At 43.7% G+C, this 18,741-nt stretch overlaps 3 protein-coding genes across 3 annotated transcripts in view; 2 read left to right on the top strand and 1 right to left on the bottom strand.

Annotated features, from left to right (window-relative positions):
• Positions 1-147: 147 nt before the first annotated feature.
• On the top strand, positions 148-4,721 carry SARC_04348 (hypothetical protein; the record flags this gene model as incomplete). Its single annotated transcript, XM_014301834.1, has 8 exons — positions 148-156; positions 412-486; positions 746-844; positions 1,458-1,552; positions 1,849-2,012; positions 2,453-2,772; positions 3,073-3,252; positions 3,876-4,721. 8 exons carry the CDS (start codon positions 148-150, stop codon positions 4,053-4,055), a joined length of 1,122 nt encoding a protein of 373 aa, XP_014157309.1. The 3' UTR covers positions 4,056-4,721.
• SARC_04347 (hypothetical protein) lies at positions 4,687-7,641 on the bottom strand. The gene is made up of 2 exons (XM_014301833.1): positions 5,905-7,641; positions 4,687-5,344 (listed from the first exon to the last, which is right to left on the bottom strand). Exons 1-2 carry the CDS (start codon positions 7,540-7,542, stop codon positions 5,168-5,170), a joined length of 1,815 nt encoding a protein of 604 aa, XP_014157308.1. The 5' UTR covers positions 7,543-7,641; the 3' UTR covers positions 4,687-5,167.
• An 8,130-nt stretch (positions 7,642-15,771) lies between these two features.
• SARC_04346 (hypothetical protein) overlaps positions 15,772-18,741 on the top strand; it is a 14,886-nt gene continuing 11,916 nt past the window's right edge. The window contains exons 1-2 of the mRNA XM_014301832.1: positions 15,772-16,782; positions 17,389-18,471. Of these exons, the coding sequence (XP_014157307.1) occupies positions 15,817-16,782; positions 17,389-18,471 (2,049 nt within the window). The 5' untranslated portion in view covers positions 15,772-15,816. The remainder of the gene's footprint in view (positions 16,783-17,388; positions 18,472-18,741) is intronic.

Below are 18,741 nucleotides of genomic sequence, written 5' to 3'. Positions count from 1 at the left end.
GTGTGTGTGTGTACTTATATTTTCATATACACGTATATTTATATATGGAAAATCTATAGTTGATGCATTTTATCAATTTTGCATACTGTTATTGATCATACAACTAATGATCATAGAGCATTGTATTTTCCTTGAATATATTGAAATATGGACAAAGTTAGTTTGAGTTCTTTTCCTTATATATTCTAGGAAAATTGCGTAAGTACCTCGTCAAAAATATATACATGTGTGAGGATAAACTCGCGTTGAGTATGACCCCATAGCTATAATAATTGTCTCGGATGTCAGTAATTTTCTCCAAAGTCGGATGGGTTTCCGTGGCGAGTTATCTAGCTTGCTGTACAATGTGTTTGAATTCGTAAATAATGCGAATGCTACACCCCTCTTCCAATTTGACCTCTTTTCGAACAGGATCGCCACTACAAAGTCAAGTATACCGATGTTGACTACATCGTGTTCACGGATGCTTCACGGTTGATCGTGGATGTAAGTATGCGATATATCTTTACTGATGAGCAAAGACTATGCATCATTGTATATCCCACGTATCTCATCTGTGTCCGTGCACTCACTCGAGCATGACAGCCTTTGATTCTTGCGTTCCACAACAGCCATCATTCTGATGCTTCCGCAATTCTCGAATAGCGCACTGAACAAATTACAAAATAGGAATCAATTAATCTCGAAGTTTGTTTCATCTTCCTGACCGACACTCACTAAGCGCTGCATTATTTTTCTACTGAAGGGCTCGTCGCCTTTTGCGCGTGCCACCTATAGGTACACACCACTTTTAGGACTGCTCTTGACTCCTAACATACTGTTCACGGCTAGCTTTGGAAAATGTGTAAGTACGGGTGAACAATATCGGTCCAGCGTTCCAATATATCAAGAGTACGTGCACATTTCTGTTGGTATCATTTTTAGTGTTGCGGCTTCAATTTGCCTCTCTTTCCATTGTTGTGCGTGTTTAGATGAGGTATAGAGATATAGCTATACAAGATTGCCTTCCAATATTAACTTTATGCTGTATGCTTTTTCCACGGAATGGCTATTGAAAACAGTCCCCCAAGGACTACAGCCCTGTTCCTAGTTCTGCACTTGAGTCGTGTTATCATTGTATTCCACCCGTTCTCGCATGTACTTGGATTCGCGCTCGAGTGTCAAGTGGAGACATTTCCGGAAAGTCTGTTCATTTATAGGCTACCATTGATTTCGTAAGTATTTGTTCTGGTGAACTTACTGCGACGTTTAGAATTTGTATTTTTGTCGTAGGTGCTATTCTTCTCCCGTTATCATGTGTACTCGTAAACCGTATCGCGAAATTTGACTTAATTGACTTAGCAGAAAGCACCGTCATTTGCCAGTGTGCGTCAAGCACTAACATCTATAGAAGTGACCAGCATTTCCCTCCCAATACACTTCTTGATTATAATCACACTCATCCTACGTCTATACAGCTGTTCGCCGCCTGTGATCTTCTCGTGGGATGGGTCATATACAAACTTTTGATTCTGCGCAAGTTAGACCACAATACGTCACTTTGCTGTGCCAGGTATTGTTTTTCTCGGCCACTTGACTTGTTGTACTTGGAGGTCCGACGGATGGCATTTTGGGGTGCGATACGTCGTCCTGCCCAACATGCTCGTCCGATCCGTGTTTTCGTGAAAAGAAAATTCAATCATTCTCGGCCCAGAGTGTGCTACTGGAATGTGCTGTGAATGCACCACGCGACATAGTCACGGGCGGGCATCTATCAAAAAGATAAACTTCCCTCTCCTCCCCCGCCCCCACCCCCAACATCTTTCTCTGCGTAGCCTAATATGATATTCACACTCATTATTCTTATAGTGCCTGGCTACTCAATCCAATGTCATTTGGCATCTCGACACGTGGAAATGCTGAGTCCATCATCTGCTCGGCGGTACTATGTGCCCTGTGGATGCTAGAGACTAAAAGAGTTTTAGCGGCGGGGACACTCCTTGGTTTGGCTATACACCTAAAAATTTACCCTAGTAAGTGCCACCTCTTTTTAGTCTGTAGTATAATCAATTGTATATATCTATTCTACGATATACTCAATTCTAGATTGCGAGTATATTCCTGTGGTGCGCTCCCTTCCGGTGTAGTAGAGTTGTTTTCCATAAATGGTGATAGTAGATGGTGATAGGTGCAAGGTCAAGTACACGGCACTGGCTCATTCTTTTCCACTCCGAGTTATCCGATGACTCAGATTCATGCTCAATATTCCTTCACCTTTCCTTCCACTCGTTACCGAGTTTTCTGATCACCATTCTGTCACACCGCTCTTCTAGTACTCTACAAACTGTTCGCATACTTGTGACCAGGTGTTTCACCGGTGACTGTGTTGCACCTTTATGCCGGTACTATACTCGCTCCTTGTACATTTTCAAAGAGGTTCTATACTAATCGTTTTGAAACACCGTTCTTCTAGTACTCTACACACTCCCCATGTACCTTTGGCTGGGATCTAGCACCCCGAAACCCAGTGGCGGTCAATTCCGAGAGTTCCTCTATCGATTAGCCCCGAACTTTCGACAGATCAAGCTTGTTGTATCTTGCGTCCTGAGTTTCTGCTGCACAACATACGCATGCTACCTGTGGTGCGGCGATGCTTATTTAGAGGAGGCCTGGATATACCATGTGCGGCGTACAGACAACAGACATAACTTTTCTGCATACTTCTACCCGCTGTATCTGTCGTTTGGCACGGATTTCGCAAAAATGGTGGGGTTGGCTGCCTTTGTACCACAGGTGAATCTTTCTTTCTCCATTACGGACATTTGCATGTATATGGGATTCTCGATGTATCCGTGATTCTGGTACATTGTGTAGTCATGTGTTTTCACTCACTATTTGAAAATTAGTTTGCTGGTTCAACATATTCGGGTTTAGACTTTCCGCGAAGGTACCATCTACTTCTCCCTCTGCATATCCCGATACGTTGCATACATAGATTTGAACCATGCATTACCGCCGCAAATCCCGGTCGAACTGTCTTTCTGTAGTAGACCTGCACACTAGTTGCTTCTAAATTCTGCCTTCCAACTACAGGCCATACTATCTTTAGTCATCGGTGCATCGCTATTCCACGATCTACCGCTGACCATGTTTCTGCAGACTTTCGTCTTCGTGACGTTCAACAAGGTGTGCACATCGCAGTACTTCTTGTGGTACATCTGCCTGCTACCGCTGGTCGCACACCATAAGGCCACTACATTGACAACGAAGCAGGTAAATGTGCGACGATGTCTGTGACTGTACGTTACCCAAGATGTTTTATTAATCGACAAGTCCTTTATATTAGTAGTATCTTTGACTCTATAACTTTCAACAAGATGCGTACATCGCAGCAGTTTCTGTAGTACAACTGCCTGCTGCCGCTGGTCCTCACGCCACAAGGCCACCACTTTTATGGTAAGGAATTCACCATAAAGCGCTGATCTGTTGTGATGAAAAAGAAATAGATTGTTTTCGCTTATGGGAGATATGGTCTGTTGACTAGAACGAGAGAGAGCTTCTGGTTGTAACCAAATGCAGGTTTCCTGTGAGATTTTTAGGTCTTGTTTGTTGAAGTTTGGAAAGCAGTATGGTCAGAGCTCGGCTCGAGGAAAAATATCAAGCCAATTTATGCGTCAAAAGAATGCCTTTCACATTGTCTACCCCGGCGCGCAGTGTATCACAGATTTTGTGATGTTCCGCCCGAGGCGTAAAACAAGTTCAATTACTGATAATATAATATCCGTTATATGAATTTTATCTTTTTTTATTCCGACGGCGTTCGCGACCTACAACATCCAATTTAGGCATGAACATGCTTTTATATGACATCTTTCTTTCTACCTACCAATTCTTAGGCCGTGAAGATGACTGCAGTATGGTTTGGATGTCAGGGTCTGTGGCTTCTCCCAGCCTACTTCCTTGAATTCGAGGGCGTGCCCACCTTCATATACCTCTGGGCCGCGGGGTTGGCACTTATGTGTGGATGCGCATGGATCGTGGTACAAATCATCTGCCATTCAACCGTTGTTCCCTAAGCTTGTGGGCTGTACCCGAATCATCTCGTGCTATTCATGGAAACCCTCTTGCGGTACAAATCCTCGACCAATTAACTGTTCGTTAGCAATATTTTGAGTGCTACGGCGGGACCTGCCAAGAATGTGTTGCATTTGAGAAGCCTGGGTGATGGGTCTGGTTTTGAGGTGCAAATTCTCCACAACGCAACTGTCGATCCTTGAGCTTGTGGGTTCCTTCTAACGCCCAAGTGCTCCGTGTTGATACGACAGACAAAGTGGTGCAATCTCCCACCAGCTAACAATCGTAGCCTGCGCTCGAACGACATATTTAATAGCTATGCGTTTATACGGCTGTTGCCGCTGAATTATATACTTTGGAGACGGAACAAAACTGGAAGCACAATCACCACATGCATATATGTTCCTCTATTGTTTGCAAAACCTCTCGGTAGTATATGCAAACGCCCTAATAATTGACGCCTGCTCATCATCTGCCCATATACGATATTCAATTCTATCAGAAAGTCAGTGTATTTTACGCGTGGATTATTGTTGCACTCAGACACTCATATATAAGTCTTCGGCATCCATGCTCGCTTAATTGTATCAGTAGTATCACCGAAGTAATGGCAACACGAACTCCTCATGAAACCTTTGACATTAACGATATTATATAATTTATTATGAAGATATGTGAAATCAGCCACTATTGGCTCCTGTTAATCCTGACGCGGGTCACACATCTTATAATCCTGGTTTTCTGACTGAACCAGATTGCTCCACAGCCTTAGCACCCAGCGTTACGGGTGCGTGCCTATCCCAAACTCCGCGTGTGGGGCGTGTAAGCCTCACCGCCCACTTAGAATCAGGGACCAGCGCGACGCTTGGTAGCCAATCGGATTCATAATAATTGGGCGCAGAATCACAGTCAGCATTACAAAAAGGGCATGCACATGCTCGACACCTACAGCTACTGCTGAGCTGACCATACAGTGTCGCCGTTTTATCAAAGCCACGCACATGCACGCCTTGTGTCGCACTTCCGATCCACATAGGACTCGCTAACGAGTTGCTACGACCAACCAAATCGAATAAACCTACAGTGATATTACTTAGTAGTCCAGCGGAATTAATTAGAACTCAAAGGAATCGGTACATTCGATACCACAGTAGTCTGCACAGTACTCCACGGCCCACCAGTTGTAGTTCATGCAGACTTGGTTGACGTTGTTCCATATCTCGCAGTCCGTGCCGGATTGTGCGCAGGTGGTTGATAGCGTGTTCAGAGGTGGTGATTGTTGATAGTCCGCCTATTTAAGAATAAATAATAAAGGAGAGGGCCGTCAGTGACGATTCAGGACATGAGTAGAAATTGTTCACAAAGACATCCACAATCAAATACATATAGAGAGAAAGAAAGTATTCGTGTAAATATTTGGGTATGGCATTTTTTTCATCACCGACATTCAAACAGGAACAAGCCAGCTAAAAATCAAGCACGTAACGTAGTGTCCAATCCATTGCAGACACAAAACGCTCGCCATTTTATACAGGCTTGTGCAGGAAAAAAACACCGTCACAGCGCAACGTACACTATTACTGAACTGTGCCTTCACACCCAGTACCCGTCTTACAGGTAGACCTGTAAGATAAATTGTCAACAATCAACGCACAAACACGTACAACGACGACGAGTGCGTGGACCACGATAATATCTTCTTACGTGAGTCCATATGGCATATACACTGCGCAGCAGTTTACGAAAATAGCCAATATACTTCCGAAACCGAAATAGTAAACAAGTAAGCGCACTTCGACCGCCTGGTCAGCAAACCCACATTTCCACACGAACTATTGTGATGACACATACCTCGAATACAGTGGGGTCTACAGCGGGTCTGGGATAGGTGCTTTGCCATTCGGTGCAAGCAGTCCTCAGTCTTTCCAGCTGCTGATCTACAGCCGTTGTCAGTAGATACTCGAGCATGAATGTGTTGGTCTTGTACTGTTTCTGAGACGTGCACCCGTGACTCTCAGGGCACGATGAGATATTAGGCAAATGCGCCTCACTCGTAACAAAGTACACATCCGCCAGATCAGGTCCCATCGAGAAGGGTGATACATTGATGTATCCCGGGTAGGTAGACTGCACCTCGATGTAGCCCATGATGCCCTCGAAAAACGCGCTGTTCTTGGACTGTGAGCTGAACGGGGCAAAGAGCAAACCGTACGATCTGAATGCTCCGATCTGTTCCTCGGATGAATTGCCACTCCAGACTGTAAAGTTATCATACGTACTAATACCTTGTCGCTCTAACACACGCTCCAATATCGAAAAGTCCTCGAACGTACGATTACCAGAACCCTCGATACGGTGCAAGACACCCACTTTAGGTGGCGCACAGAACAAATTGTCGCTGTTCGCAGGGTCCGTGATGTTTAACGCATCTACCGGAATGGGAATGACGGTACCACCGCCAGCTCGTAACTCGTCAATGTAGGTGATGTTCCAGGAGGGATCCGTCACCCGAGTGTCTATGCCCGTGGGAAAGGTAGGAATAGTCTCGCTGTGGCTTGTCTGTTCGGTCCGAATAGCATCAGGGAACCGCTTGTTGATGAAGGTATTCCAGGGCTGTTTCTGTGCGTTGTTCCACATGGTTCGTTCTGCGGTACCCCAGTCTAGATCTAAGGCACGACGCATGCATGCGTGAGTAATACGATCAGCTTTTTTAATCTGTCTGAGACCTCCACTATCTCTCCACCATGTTTCTTCATAGTTGGTGTTCTGAGTGGCATTTCCGCCAAGCACCGCGCCTATCAGGTTGATAAGATGTTGACTAGCCTGTACCGAACGCTGGCGTGACGATATGAGGTGTGTGAAAGTCATGGGCTCGGCTGCATTCGCCATGTGAAATATGTTAGTGATACGATTCATGCAGTGACCGAATTGCTCGACTTTCTGATGCGTATTCCACCAGTAAGAGGTGTCTTCAAACCACTGTGGTGTATACGTTTCGTTAGCTAGGTCAGAGTCAGTCCATAAACTGAACGTATAATCTCCCGTGTATACTTCTAGCGTTTCACAGTTCTCTGACATCCACACGGGACAGTCAACTAAGCTTGTTGTAGGCTGTTCTGGCTCTACAGCCGCAGGTATCAGCATAGGGCAGCACTGCCGCCACATCCAATAGTCCTCGGGCTCGTTGGCTACGATGTTTACCTCTTGCTCATTCACACAAATATCCTTATGAATATGCATAGTAACTCCATAGTCCACTATAACCGTGCCATATACTTCCCCGTCTGCCTGTCTGCGGGCTCGATGCCCTAATTCTCCCAAATCATGCTGGGGACTGGCTGGCTGCCCATTCAATTGTCTGATTCGTGTCATCACATCGTCTGAGATTAAGTCAACGTCGGCTTCGTCTCGCGAATCTACTGAGGCGTCTACAGCCGCGCCTCTCGCGGAGGCTACCAGTGTAGCTAACAACGCTGGTGTGTACTTCATGTTGAAACAGGTTGTTACAAAGATGAAACTGGATATCTAGACAGGTTGCGATGTCATCTATAGGTGAGCGAGCATTGCTGTGTGCATCGGTCGCGGTCGATTCTCATCATTGAAATAATGCTGCAGGTAAGCAACAATATTGTATTTGATCTTACGTCGTAAACTATTTTATCTCTAAAACCAGAGCTCGATGTAAAAACGACATGACTAACTCAAAGATAACCATCATTTTAAACCAGCTAAATTGCATAACCATATCCATATACATACGATCTAAGGTTATAATCGCTGCCCTTTATCAGATTGGATACTAAAAATACAGTGTTACTTGATTGGGCAAGTCTCGAACATCCGGAGGATTTCTTATTTGCATTGGTTTAATTTACTCAAGAGAAATAGAAATAATCTCAATAGTTCGGACACTCGTGACTCGTAGTCTCGTACTCCCTGTCTCGCTCAGCGCTCTATCATTTGTTGTGTATGCGTGTATTTTAATAAAATTACTATGGGGCAGTCGCATATAGAGTGCCGTCCAAATGGATCCAAGTTTGAACGACCTGGCACCCGATATTTTTATCCGATGGGAGAGTTAGAGAGTGGAATCGACTCAGAATGACCAGGATAATAAAATCACTCGGATAAAATTTTGATATCGGCTTTCAAAAAAAAAATCTGGAAATGCACATTTCCATAATATTGGCCACTAATGACAAATAGACTGTTTTGGAGGTTTTGAGACAATTTTAACACCCAATATGGACCACACATGCTTGTAAAATGCATGACGGGTCTGGTCGGCAATTTCGAACACCGGTGACACTCACACAATTTCAAAACAAACGATTATATACATGTTTATGCGATGGTTATGGTTCAGTATTGACGTTACACTAGCTTGTAGGTTAGATATTGTGTGAGCTTGATTGAAGAGATGGGCGTAGGGGTTAATAAACGTTCCAAGCACCTTGGTGGTGGGAGGCACCAACTGCAAAATGCACAGGGAAAATACTGCACGACTCACGACAGCGATGAAGATTACCAACCTGAGTCGGATAATCAAGACAAAGCGCAGATAGCTGAAAACTTGTTAAAGCAGTGCCGGCGGGCGATCTCAAGGACAAAGGGTATTAAGCCTTGTAAGATTCGGTCTATCAAGGCGATATTAACGCCTTAGAGTAATTAAACGCGTAGGTAAAGTCTAAGTATCGTGAAATTCGAGTACATAAACGAAATGAATCTTTTGGTCAAGTTAGGTATGCCTCGTGAAAATAGCAATACTCTGAGGGATTGTGAGGCTGAGACATTGCTTATATATAATTCTCTCAGTACTGTTTGCGCCGAAGGGATTTTAATTAGTGTTTCGTTGTCGCTCTATTAGAAACTATCGTACGTTTCGTTGGGGCGAATCCGAGAGAAAATAAGAATATAAAATAACTTGCCACTTATCAAGAATTACAGACTTAGCCTTCATCAGACTGGCACATCTGGTTGGCTGAACGGAGGATAAACTAAGTAACGTTAAATTCCTTAGAAACCTATATTCGGTTGCCATCTCGCTACCGAGGTATTCAGGTACAAATAGATTTGGAAAGTAAATATAGTTCCATTAATAGAACTAGACCAAATCTTATGTTTGGTATTTTACTGGGGCTTTATAATGGCCTTGTCCAAATATCTGATATGTAAAATGGAAAAGGTTTTAATTAATAAAACCGTGAAAACCCATTTAGGAAACTTAAGTTCCTCGTACTACTAAGAGTACGTTTATAATTTACGTACTGTTTAAAAATACGTTTATAGCATATAGTCTAATGTGTAGGACCGGAAATTACACTTCCGGAGGTTTAATCATCTGACTGATCTTTATTTGGGTCTAGCCCATTAGGCACACCAGTGAGAGGTATACCTAAACTGAGAAGATCAGTCATACCTATAATCAAATCGTATTTCTGGGACATGTCAGTAACGATAAGGTGGGTCTTTACTTCTCTTCTATCTGTCAACATTATGTGTGCATAGTCAAAGGCTTCTTCGCAAGTAGTAACCTTGCCATTTCCCAAGATTAAATTAGATATTTCGTTATGGATAGCCATATCTGTAGCGTAGGCTACTCGGCATGAGATAGAAGAGACTTCAGCCCCTGGATCAAAAAGCGCTATAACTTTTTCTCCATTTACAGAAACGGTTTGAAATATACGTTCATCTCCTTTGGTATAGATTTTATTGAACTTTTTCTCATAATCTTGCTCTAGTGCACAAATATGGAACTGTCAGTGCGTAACTTGAACGTCCGGTATGTCCTTGCAATCATCTTTGTGCCAACCGTTAGTGCCCTTGCAAGTAGTACACTCTTTCATATAGGGAAAAAAAATATTATTTTAAAAATGGTAAGTTTGTATGATACAATGTATGGACATATGGTATGGCTCTCATAGTCGCTGTAGTGGTTCAGGAAAGATTGATGGGAAGGAGTGGTCGGTAAATTCCCGTTTGAAGCTTGGGCCAAGTGAGTCGACAATGGAAGATACGTGCTGAGTCAATTCGGGCCGGTGTAATCGGTGTTGACAAAACACTGTTACTATCGAATGTTTCATATATTTGCTTGCTGATCTACTAAGTAGAGTACCCACCACTGTGGTATGGATCGGGTCTGCGCCGTGCTTCATATAGTGTCCAAAGTTTGGCTTGCCTGGTGCACACTTAACAGAGTCGTGTTTACCATTCCCCTTGCCATCACGTTTAGTGAGGTTGTAACCACACTTCTTACAAGGTGCTCTCTCCTTCCTTTGACCCTTTGGTTCAGTAGAAGTAGAGCCTTTACCACCTCCGGCAGTAGTGCGAGGTTTCGTAGTATTATGCGTAGTGTTTTTCTCTATCGCGGTACGCTTAGCGGGCTAGGTACAACTCGCGGTACTACGTACTCTAGTAGATGGGTTGGTATGCTTTTGAACTATCTTATCAAAGACAGACCAAGGCATAGATCGCAAATCACCATAAGTGATGATATTATCATTGACCTTCATAAAAAAGGTTATCCCCCAGAGTCTCTATCATTTGACAAATTAATAAATATTCGCCAGTATAAGTACGACCTCCCATCCGAATGTTCATATGTGTCATATGAGCTAGAGCACCTCAAATAGTAGTATCGTTCGCAAAGAACTTGCGAGACTCTAGAAGTTCACGGTCACGTGAATCTTCAAAGAAGACGTTAAGTATTTTCTCACGCAACTGGCGCCAGGGTAGAGCTTTCCAGTTGGGCCCATGGGCCTTCAAGATAGTTTTCCATTCCTCTGACTCACAGAAATGAATAAAGGCATTCATCATCTGCTTACCCTTAAGACTGGCAGAATCCGTAAGTTGGTTAAAGGACTTCAGTGTCTCCACTGTACTCTCATTAGTAGAGAAATCGACCTCAGCCTTCGCGTTACCTAGCTGCTTTATAAAGCTTGGTTCGAAGCGTTCACGAGGCTCAAGCTCAGTGCTACGGGCTGCTAGTGCCAAGATGAAGTCTATCTTCTTTCTCTTGTTAACGATTAGATAGCGAATGTTATCCGCTTTCTTATCGTCAAGGTCAGAGTCATTCCATAGACGGTCTTCAAGGACTTGCATACCAGAACGTAATAGCCTGAGACGATTTGTTTTGGTTCTCACTTCCTCGTCTTCAGAGCTAAAGTGGGTACTCTCTAGTGAGGTACTGGTATAACGGTTACCAAGGTAGTGATTACCAGGGCTAGATGGTAAATGAGGGTCGATGTTATTGGGTTGGTAAGCCTCATCGATTTCCATACGATCATAGCCTCTGACAGGGTTAGGTTTGTCGAGAGGATGGTCGATTGTAGCTTCCGAGCTATAGAGATTAAATCTTGAAATTTTACCCACTTCACCAGCGGTTACTGGCTTAGTAGTAATTATGCTGGCTGGTAAACCAGTGGAGAATATTTTTTTTCTTCGGTATAAGAAGAATATCGACCACGTGGAATATGATCGAAGTGTCAAACGCTGCCGGCAGCGGCTAGCTCCTTTAACAGCTCATCTTTGCGGTTCAAATGGCGTCAAGATTGAAGATCCAACCACTCGTTGTCGAGTTATGGTGTTCCCAGCATTTGCGTCTTCCGTCCCAACATTCAGTGGCGAGGCATTTAGTGGCGAGGCATTCAATGAAATTTCACGAAATGGAACTGTTAATAAAGGGATTGGGCTGACTTTTAGTAGTCTCGAAACGATTCCCCCACTTGTTCAGAGGATATAGCCCTTCCAATATCTGACTTATCGCGGTCAGATGGCGAGCTGATGCCCTGGGCTGCACTACTAGGAGACACACGGATGCTGGCGAGCCTTTCCGCGGCAGTTGAGACCTCCTCGTCTAAGGCTTTAGGGTCCGACGTGTCATCCTCAGAGATTTTCTCAGAACCAAGCTCAAAAACAGTTTCCTTTATCGCTTCAACGGCAGGCTCAGTACCAGACGGACCAGCATCCCCAGTAACCTCAGGAACCTCAACAGGCTTAGCAGGCTTAGAGCTGGCAGCTTCCTTGCCTTTAGAATTTGCTTCCTCCCTTCATGAACTGTTCTGCTACATAATCGCCCTTTGGTGCACACACGGGCACTGCAAGTAAGGTATTGTGCTATTTGCTTGTTACACCTGACATTGTCACGCAGCCGTCATGAGAGGCTGGTGACTTTGGGTTGTTGTGCGCAAGGCCTAATACTTGGGCCATTCTTGTACTGCAATAAGCACTTGCTGCCAATTTCGTCTACGTGAACATATCGAAATTTACTGAGCTTGATAGCTCGGTCTATGCCCACAGACGTAACAAGCCCACTACTTATGTGATTGTTTGTTAAGCTTGTCTGTAGTAATTTCCGCAATACTTGTGTGTGTGTACAGTTGAGGACCAGTAACGTAATAGAGTTTACAGGGAGACACGTCGCTACAAATAATTTTGGAGAGGGTAGCGATAAATGCGTGTTTGTTTTCCTGGCTGCTTCATACCCACCTGGCGAAGACATATACCAGCTGTGGGCGAACTACCATTGTACATCCGTCGTATCCTCGCGCACTAGACAATAAAATATCACCCGCATGACCAATGTTCTGATTCTCGAACATGTCATCTGCATCTGCTCCTGCTGCCTGCTGTCTATTGAGCCTTTTACCGTATTTACCTAATTGCGTAGCTATTTGTATATGATCTAGTTCAGAAGTCTCAATGTTCTTGCTGTCTATTGAGCCTTTCTCCGTATTTACCTAATTGCGTAGCTATTTTTATATGATCTAGTTCAGAAGTTTCAATGTTCTTGTTCTTAGTTATTCTTAGTACTGGGGTATGTTCGATAGAGGTATACAAGATGTCTTTCATTACACTATAAGTGTGTATAAATTTAGGTATGAGTTTGTCTCTCTTACACTCTGTCAGCTGGAAGATCTTGCCTGGGTTACCGGTCGATATAGACACATTTGTAGGTTTGAAAACAGATATACTGTAGTCGCATCCAATATCCACATATGTAGTATTATTCATAGCGAACGAGCTATTGTTGTCTTGAATAGTACGGCACAGGCGCAAGGCACTATTATACCTTATACTTGTCAAATCTATATGTCCCCTCCTAGATCAACTAAATAAGTCTTCTAAAGTTTGAATCCTATCCTCCATTCCATCACGCTCAATACGAATTCGTTCTTCACTCTCAGTTTGTCTTTCTTCAAGTAAGCGTCTTCTTTCACGTAATTTGTTTCTTTTTATTCGATTGTGCTCCGTTACACTAATTGTACTGTATTGTTGCAGGGTTGTTGTCCGTAAAAGCAGTGATGGTTTAGCGTTGGATCAATGTTTTCTCAATGGGTTGTAAATGGAACCATCGCGTGCATTCCGTTCAACCTCTTTCCTCTAAATATCTGCGTACACTGGCAACCAGTCGACGTCTCAGAAGTGTTTGTAGCATACCACACGTCGATGGTGTTTTAATACTTGTCCACTATCTTCGTTTATGTCGGCGAAATAGTTATTCGCCACTTGATTCCAATCATACGGAAATTGCTTCTTCCATACATCGTGCTCAGGGTGTCCATATTGCAGGAACTGTTTTATTTTTGTCGTATCAACATCCATCAACCATACAAATCGGCATATTGAATTACTGTTCAAAGTTCAGCTTACGTTTGGCACCTTTAGTTCGTTTGATGGGCGTATTGAAATATGTGTCTGATGCATCGCCATCGACACTTATACGATCGAGTCTGTGTATGCAGCCCTTGCAAAAGCCAGGCCAATTCCACTTCTTGGGGAAGCAGCAATCTGGTGTCTCGATTTCGTACGTATTTGGTTCATTAATCTTCGGTTCGAGGGTTGTTCCTTTACCGTATGCAGGGAAGCATGTCGCATGCCACTTTTCACGACACCATCCACAAACCCCTGTCTCCTCCTTAGGAATTACTGTTAGGCCACACCTACCACAACCTATAGGTTGTGTGTACCATTGTATGGCAACCCAGTTGTGTTCTTTTATGGGTTGCTTAGAGTATGACATTGCAGCAGGTGGTATAGCTATGTATATGTGTTTATGTGTATATATGCACACACGCGAGTATGTAGCTATGAATAGCCTATTGCGTTCAGAAGCCACAGTTGAGGAGGGCTTTCTTGCCCGCCCGATTCTCAACCAGGAGATGTTCCGTGACATCATGTCTATTCCGTCATGATGCCGAACAAGACAACCGACGATCATTCACTATGCCAGCCAGAAGAACGCACACACAACACAGCACGCAACTATGGTCCTTGAACAACACACCCATAATTCATCCACAACGTGAGGTTATCACAATCATCATCCCTGAACAACACGATGGCTATCAAAATAATTTTATTGGCCTAGAGTCTAAAATAGCCCAAATGACCAATCAAAGAGACCTCATACTGGCCTGATAAATCTAATCATAATGGCCTATGTAAGTTGTACCAGCAATGGAGTCACCGGGCCTGCTGTAAAGAGAAACCTTGATTGTTCAGTTATTCACTGTTCAGTGTTCAGTTGTCACTGATGAGTTGTGATTTCAGATGTGTGACTTAGTGACTTCATGCTGACTTCACTGACTCTTGCCACAAGCAAGTTGGCTGTCCAGTATTCAGTAGTCCGTGTTTCATTACTGGACATTACGAGTCTATAAATTATGTAGAGATACCCTGTCCTGATTCCTGGTTCCGGATTCCAATAGTAAACAAAGCTTCTCAAACACAAAATCATTAGTTGCAGTGTTCCAATGTTCCAAAAACGTATCATCCCGAGTTTTCTCAGGAAGAGAAGAAGAATTGATTATCTGAATAAATAAAACACATGGTATATCATTTAATACTTTACGCACGTATAGGTAAAAATTTGGACTGTGAGGTTTTCCTGTATAAAACCCTATACTATATATATTAAAATCGGAGATATGTCACTTGTGCAAGACGCGCATTGAATTATATAAACAATCATTAATAAAAAGTCGTCGGCGTTGAGGATTTTTGTATTGTAAAAGTGTATACAGTATTGCATATTATAATCTGAGATCATTTGTCACCCGTGTGCGCGCATTGAACAATGAAAAAAACGTGGACTGTGAAGATTTTCCGTATTGCAATTATTCAAAGAATGTAACCCATAGCCTTCTAAATCAGAGATTTAAATATGCAAAAAATAAACTATGAACAGTTGCTGTATATATTAAAGTTTAGGTGGCTGTTTAACCAACCACCGTGGAACAACAACAATGAGTTGCTTGACTTATACTCCTGGTACTTGAATTTCATCATAGTTATATTGACCATATTATTCATATTGATCATAGTCAGCCATATTAGCATATAATGTCTATGGCTATCATTCGAAAGTTCATAGTCATCATCTGCTATGGTTTTAGATTAAACCATGGTCAACAACTGATCAAAATATTTATTCCTCACTACTAGCTACTACTAGATAGTCTACTAGAGAGTTCATATTTCATACTCGCGTACATTTATATCATATGTACAGTTGTACACTCACAAATTGAAATATGTATGCGCCTTATTTGGAGAATTTTGGCGGGCTGGTGTTTTAGCTGTATGTAAATATTCGAACTCGCATCAGAGGCAGAGAATGCAAATGGGATACATGCACATTTTAGAATGCAGTGATATATTTATATTGAATATAATCCTTCATAAATACAGGGCTATGCTTCGCTAGTCTCAGTAGTCGAGCGTGTGTCATGTGTATACGTACATATATATCAATATAGTGACATGGCGGCCTCCATCAAGGCGATTTCACGGCTGTTGTCGTCCGACGACAGCCTTGTGTACAGGGTAGGATTGCACAATATCCACACGATACTCAAGTCTAGGACTAAGGTGGACGCAGACACGAAAGCTGCCATCATAGGCATATTGTGGGAACAATTACGTATGGGTAACAATGATATTGCGCGAGCGTGTGCTATGGAGCTGGGTGGGCTTGTAAGAGCTGGTCTACTAGAGCCTGGTCCCACACTAAATCAGTTGCAGTCGACCATGACCAACATACCCACACGAAATGTCACCATTGTAGCGTGTGCGGTTGCGAATATAGTACTAGACTCATTGTTTGACAAGGCATCTCGAGCGTCTTCATCCGATAGTTGCGATCATTTGTATGATAGTAATACATTACATACCACATACATCCAAGGAACCCGCAGAACTGTGAAAGGTGGCGTGAACGAAGCACCACAGCCTTTGGTTAAGTTGCTGGTGTCCTTTGCGTCGGTATGGCCAGACGTAGTGTGTACAATTGAGCAGCGGTTGATAGTTACCGCGACGAAGCCTAGACAGTCTGTATCAACGAGCAAGTCATATACGGTAAATGGTGCACAACACGGCGAAATACTTACTACAACTGTTCTGGAGGGCCTGAGACCCTTTTTTTTGCACACGTTGCTTCAGCCGTACGGTATCGAGCCGGGATTGCGGTCGAGTGTACTCACGCTTCTCACGCGTCTGTATAGCATACACAATACAAACTCATATCCAGATACAGACACCGCAATGTCCGAGGCCGAGGCTAGGCGTGACAGTGTGGGCGATTGGTGTTCAGATCTCCTGCTTGAGGTTGTGGTGACGATGTCACTGGAGGATTCCGAGTGTATCGGATGGATCAATCTTGTTATGAGTCTGATGATACCGAGTCTCACCAGATCAACCACGCAGGGTGCCAGTCGTCAAACGATGCAGGTACGGCGTGAGATAGATGTGTGCGTAGTAGCGATGCACTCCTATTTATCTCCATCGGGCAAACCATCACGCCATCCAGATCTTAGGAACTGACCTGAGATCACATACTTCTTGGAAGGCCTATACTGTGGTACGCGATTAGATCTAGCCCAATTAGAAGGGAAGCACTATTGTATGAGTTTCGTATGGTAAATTGACCTGAACCAACAGACTCGAGAGGTCAGTGTGTAGTCAGTCGCAGTTTTGAGTTTATAACACATGCTGCCACATGCTCAACTTCAAGACACAAGTTAATCCCAATGTCCCACTTGCAATATAGTTAAATGCAACTATATGTAATTATCTTGCTGATCCTACATATCGACTGCATCCTGGAATTGGGATTCATTATAGTACGTTTGTTGCAGCTTGCAGGACCGAAAGTTGCAAATTATCGTAGAGTCTTTCAACGCACTCGTGACGTTGCCACTTGCTCTTGTTAGCCATTTCTATAGGCCATTTTGTACCTCATTCATCCTCGTATTTATCCTGCCTTCTAGTCAATTCTTGTATCAACCATAGGCTTGATTCAGCTGCTTATCATCCCTTCCATTCACTTACACACAGTGGTTTGATCTCTGTCTGTCTTTGTGTACCGAACTGCAACGTGTGGGGCGAGACGGGACGCCAATCTTAGCACACTTACAGGCCCTTCTGAACGCAGCCATACGCACTTCTGCTGCAATAGACTGCTCTACTATTGTAGGTATGGGCTACCTGCTATTGACGTGCACGTCATCGGATCTGCCAGTCATGCTAGATTTGACACAACAGTTGTATAAGTATACAGAGGAGCGTGACTCAAATACATCAACGAATAATGTACATGACAGTAGTATTCATTCCGATGCTCATAATGAGCCGGTTACAGACAATGCGAGCGCTGGGGTCGGTGAGTGCGGACGTGGTATTAGTGCACAGGAAAGCTGGGGAGACTCTTTTCTGCTGTGTGCGTGTGTGCTGCTGGTTAATAATCCCGTAGAAGAGGTGGCTTACATTGCCGGAGATTTGCTGAGCCGCATCATGGCGCGAAGGGTGACGTTGGGGGTTGTACCTCCTTCTGTGTCAACGGACTGCTGTGGATCTGGACTGAAACATATGGACAGACAGACACAGTCGAAACTTTGTTCATGCTTACAGTTCTGTAGTGATAGTGGGCAGGGAATAACAGGCCATGCTTTCTACAAAACATTAATAGCAGCGGCGCAAATGACGGCACGGTGCAGCGGCCGCATGTCGCATCTGGCCAGCCCAGTCGCAGGCACAGAGAACTCCTCCAACAGCGAAGCAAGTGCGAGTAAACGCATGCATGACAGTTACTTCCCACCGGTAGTAGGCAAATCGGCGGCCCGAAGATCGGGGTTGGGCGTGGATGCGGATTCGGGCGAGAAAAAAGGGACCGAAAATGTCCCATTCTACAAGTTTTATGCTCTGTGCCCCTCTCTTTTCTCTGCTAACGTGGGGACGCGGGAGATGACGATAGAGGCCATGTGTGTGCTTGTACAGTTTGACTCCAGATACGCACTATGGGCTTTAGCGCTGTTTATGTTCAGACTAAGAAACGAGACACAGCCATACATCAAGCTCAGACTGCTGTATCGACTACCGGTGCTGGGCACAGACAAGAAAAAGTTCGCGGCGGTCGTACAGGTCTGTGAGATGATCATTCGCGTATGTATACTGTCATACAGACGAGGTCTTGCTTGGATTAAGGGCGTGTATTTTTGTATTCCGTGTGAGTAATTTGTATTGCAGTAAGGATGCCTGCGCAATCCTCATGCGTGTCTTGATCTTGAGTAATGTCCTATACATAAACTCGCCATACGAGTGTTTGAATATAGCACACATACATATATATATATATATATATATATATATATATATATATATTATATATATATATATATATATATATATATA

The sequence above is a fragment of the Sphaeroforma arctica genome, assembly GCF_001186125.1.
Source record: "Sphaeroforma arctica JP610 unplaced genomic scaffold supercont1.240, whole genome shotgun sequence".
Taxonomy (NCBI): domain Eukaryota; class Ichthyosporea; order Ichthyophonida; genus Sphaeroforma; species Sphaeroforma arctica.
The sequence above is the reverse complement of the archived record's forward strand: the minus strand, read 5'-3'. Positions and strand labels throughout refer to the sequence as shown.